The sequence below is a fragment of the Sinocyclocheilus rhinocerous genome, unplaced genomic scaffold (genome assembly GCF_001515625.1).
Source record: "Sinocyclocheilus rhinocerous isolate Xijiao unplaced genomic scaffold, SAMN03320098_v1.1 scaffold82, whole genome shotgun sequence".
Lineage (NCBI taxonomy): Eukaryota > Metazoa > Chordata > Actinopteri > Cypriniformes > Cyprinidae > Sinocyclocheilus > Sinocyclocheilus rhinocerous.
In genome coordinates, this window is record NW_015644168.1 from 891,952 (window position 1) to 896,412 (window position 4,461).

At 36.8% G+C, this 4,461-nt stretch overlaps 1 protein-coding gene across 2 annotated transcripts in view; it reads right to left on the bottom strand.

Annotated features, from left to right (window-relative positions):
* The window catches only part of LOC107758073 (acetolactate synthase-like protein), a 23,965-nt gene that overhangs the window by 10,497 nt on the left and 9,007 nt on the right, over window positions 1–4,461 (bottom strand). Inside the window, exons 13-17 of one of the 2 annotated variants that reach the window (XM_016575723.1) lie at window positions 3,577–3,647; window positions 3,386–3,457; window positions 2,685–2,790; window positions 2,329–2,490; window positions 327–412 (exon numbers count right to left, since the gene is read on the bottom strand). In XM_016575723.1, the coding sequence (XP_016431209.1) occupies window positions 342–412; window positions 2,329–2,490; window positions 2,685–2,790; window positions 3,386–3,457; window positions 3,577–3,647 (482 nt within the window). In that variant the 3' untranslated portion in view covers window positions 327–341. Of the gene's footprint in view, window positions 1–326; window positions 413–2,241; window positions 2,491–2,684; window positions 2,791–3,385; window positions 3,458–3,576; window positions 3,648–4,461 lie in introns of both variants that reach the window. The other variant, XM_016575724.1, reaches the window with a different exon arrangement.

A 4,461-nucleotide genomic window follows, 5' to 3' on the forward strand; every position in this document is an offset into this window, starting at 1 on the left:
TGGCACCAGGGTGATGCGGAGGAGACGAATTGTTGAATAAAGTCATTATTTTTTTTTCTTTTGCGCAACAAAAAGTATTCTCGTAGCTTCGTAAAATTACGGTTGAACACCTGATGTCACATGGATTATTTTACAGATGTCCTTGCTACGTCTCTGGACTTGGGAACATTTCAGTTGTGTTGCTGTCTATGCAGGGTCAGACAGCTCTCAGATTCCATCAAAAATATCTTAATTTGTGTTCCGAAGATGAACGAAGGTCTTACGGGTTTGAAACCACTTGAGGGTGAGTAATTAATGACAGAATTTTCATTTTTGGGTGAACTAACCCTTTAAGAAAGAGCTCAAGTCTGTAAGTTGCTCCTTTTACAGCGGTTCAGTCTCAGTGAAAGTAGGATATGTTCCCATTCAAATGCTGCCTACAATAAAAAAGTTAATGGGTTAATAGAAGGGCATGCTCTGTTTTGGACAGGTCATGATGTGCCTGTGGTTAATGAAGCTTTAAGTTTTTTATAGCCTCTTGCAGAGACATGAGAGCATCCTTATTTTCAGTACTTTCTTCCTCTAGTTCTCTCTTTTCACCCACTGGCCATGTATTTGATTGCTTCTCACTGACTGCACATGAAAATCAACATAACTTAATTAAACAGGTAACTGTATAATGATTCAGTCATCAGACAAGCCATGAGTATGTTTATCTTTATAAATCATCAGCAGATGCAAAAATGATGGCAAAAATGATGAAATGCTTTTTTTTTTTTTTTAGAGGTAACATTGTTATATTTTTATCAGATTTTTTCCAAAATTCTTTAAATTTTCTCTAATACAGTATTTACTGCTAGCTGATGAATGATGCCTCATGGGTTAGTAGTAGAGTTGTCTGACATCTAGTGGTTCATGTCTTGAGGGGGAAAACAAACAATTGTAGGACTGTTCTTTAGAGATTTTATTACATCAACAAATGTTGATAGATAAAATACGTAGCCATATTCAAATGGTCATTTTGTGGGGGATGCTGAAGTGATCAATCACAAACCGAGGAGAGGCATTATGGTATATCCAGGTCTGATACTGCAGCAAAAACATAACTGCATTTGCAAGTATTTGCTAGGATATTACTTTGGTTTACACTGATATTTCTAGATAAACAAACATAGACCTATTTGATTAATTAATTAGTGAAATATTAATGTCCAAAATAACTGTAGATTATATATTATATATTAATAACTGTAGATAAATTTCTGATTTTCTGAACAAGATCAGTTTAACATTATGTAATTGCAGGCATTCCACTGTATGAAGCAGAAAAATCAATCCTGCAAGCCTTCACACAACACAAGCAAGTCTTTCAATGCATTATTATTAGGTAAATAAAGTCATATATTCTTAAAAGTGTGCTTCAAAAATAATATTGGATCAAAACTTACTGGATCATCACACCGGTAATCTTTAAATGTTTTCTGATTTTTATAGTATTTTACAAAATGCTATAGAGAGTGAAGGCACTTGCAAAACTTCCCAAAAACGTCCAAGCTCGCATTTCAGAAGAAAAAAATTATTATATATCAGTAATGACAATAGCTATATTATATATATATATATATATATTCTCATTACCATACAATATGTAATATATTTATTTTAAAATTAGCATAAATTATAATAATTATAAATACTACCCCTGTATATAAATATTTTTTTAAATACAATTTAAATAATAATATATCATTATTTTCTCCCTTTTTTGCTTTACAGTAATGAGAGTTGGGGGAAATATAATGTCATATTAGAATTTTTTTTTTAATGATCCTGAACACAAGCTTAATTTTCTATAAACATTTTATCATTTACTTATTTTGGTTTTGGGATGAACTATGACCGAGACATGTTCTTGAGAGTTTTGCGAACATTGTATTAGTAACAGCATAACAGAAGAAATGTTTCTGAACATCTGATATGTTGTTGCTTTGAACTCTTTTAAAAAATCAGCTGAATCCATATAACTTTGAAAAGGGTGTGTCCTACACTATGTTAAATATAACCCAGCGCTGGTTTAAAAAGGGACAAACCCAGCTATATAACCCAGCGGTTAGGTCAAAACAACCCAACCGCTGGGTCAAAACAACCCAATAGCTGGGTCAAAGCAACCCAACCGCTGGGTCGAAGCAACCCAACCGCTGGGTCGAAACAACCCAACCGCTGGGTCGAAACAACCCAACCGCTGGGTCGAAACATCCCAACCGCCATTTTGAGCATGACAACACCAGAAAGACTTTGGGTATCTAGGCAGGATGGTGCACAGTGTTTCTCTTTAAACTGAGATTGAACCTTCCCTAAAGTTAGTTTTTCCAATCAGAACGTTCAGCAGAACGGCCTTTCCCTCTCTGCACTCCTTCTGCGCCTTTTTAATGATGTCATCAAGCTGCGACTCATCCTCTCGGCCAATCAGGTAACCTTTGCCCCCGTAACCATCGGCTACAATATGGTAATCTGCAAGGAAGAGGTGGAACGGAACAGCATGTGAAGCAACTCCTCACTATGATTGATGAATATACCTTTGGAAAAGACCTTAATCATTACATTAAACACTTTTGTGAACAATAAGACAAAGTGTTACTGCGTAGACATTCAAACAAATGCAGTGAACAAGAGTTTAATGATTGCACTGCACCAAAGCCTCTCACCTGTAAAGGCCAGACCGCAGGCTACGTTGCTCCCGAGCATAGGCACTTGTTCTCTGGAGATCTGACTCCAGCATGCGTCATTTCCCACCAGAGCGATCACTGGGGTCTGATGTGAGACGACAAGGCAGTCGTTAGAGGTTTTCAAGAGAAAAGTAAGAGAAGCCACAGCAAGGATGTTTTTGAAGGAATATTCCAGGTTAAATTAGCAGCATCAAATTCCACTGAGAATATCCAAGTTGGTTAAAACAAAGTAGTGTTGATAGTTGTGAGCTTACAATGGAAGTCTATGGGCAAGTGTGCAATTTTTAATTTTTGTCCCTTTTTTTCATTTTTGCTGCCTTTGTGCTTGTTTATATCTAAATAAAAGTCTAAATTAAATCTGTTTATCATGTCTCATACTCATATTAAGCCACTCAATTCATATGTGTTACTTTAATGACATCTTTAACTTTTTGAAGCATTAAAGTTTTGGTGAAATGGACTTTCAATGGAGGGACAGAAATGCCTCAGATTTCATAAAAAAGTTGTGTTTCGAAGATGAACAAAAGTCAAGAGCAAATTTATGACAATTTTGGGTGAACTATCCCTTTAAGAGGTTGGAAATGTTGTGCATTTTTTACAAAACACATTCTACTACATTCTGAACTTGATGCAGTAAAAGTCAGTGTTGTAAGGGTTGTTACACGTGTTATGGTTGGTACCTTGTGACGTGTGAAGGTATCAAATTCAGCCACGCTATATCCGAGTGAACCATCGCCGTAAACTATCCATACCTGTAAACAAGATATTGGCTATGTTCACATGCTCCCTTATAATGTGATTAAAGGCTGTATTGTGCATAAAATGGAGCGCTTAGTGAAACGTGCTTTTTTAACAAGAAAAAATATTTGACCTCAGACTCAGGTCGACAAAGCTTTGCTCCCAGAGCAAAACCTCCTCCAACACCCAGAGTCCCAAAGGCCCCTGGTGAAAAGAGAAGCCACAAATCATTATGAACACAAATACTATGAGTGGATTTGACAAAACAGAGCTGGAGATTATTATGGAATTAGATTGTACCAAAAGTGAACATAACTCCAAGAATTGAACAAAAATATAATAACACTTTAAAAATAATAAAAAAATGAACTCAATGGCAAAAACAAGCATGTTATATAAATAATTATGGATTATGCACAGTTCTTTTATGGGGGAAGTCATGGCCTAATGGTTAGAGAGTCGGACTCGTAACCCAAAGGTTGCGGGTTCGAGTCTCGTACAGGCAGGGATTGTAGGTGGGGGGAGTGAATGTACAGCGCTCTCTTCCACCTTCAATACCACGACTGAGGTGCCCTTGAGCAAGGCACCGAACCCCCAACTGCTCCTCGGGCGCCGCAGCATAAATGGCTGCCCACTGCTCCGGGTGTGTGTTCACGGTGTGTGTGTGTTCACTGCTGTGTGTGTGCACTTTGGATGGGTTAAATGCAGAGCACTAATTACAAGTATGGGTCACTACACTTGGCCACATGTCACGTCACTTTCACTTTTTCACTTTATGCTTTCAATGTTTTTGTCATAATACATGTTATTAACCCAGTTAAGAAAATTATGTTGCTTGTCAGGACCAAAGACGAATGCATTAAAAATTATTTCAATATACAGTGGGTACGGAAAGTATTCAGACCCCCTTAAATTTTTCACTCTTTGTTATATTGCAGCCATTTGCTAAAATCATTTAAGTTAATTTTTTTTCCTCATTAATGTACACACAGCACCCCATATTGACAGAAAAACACAG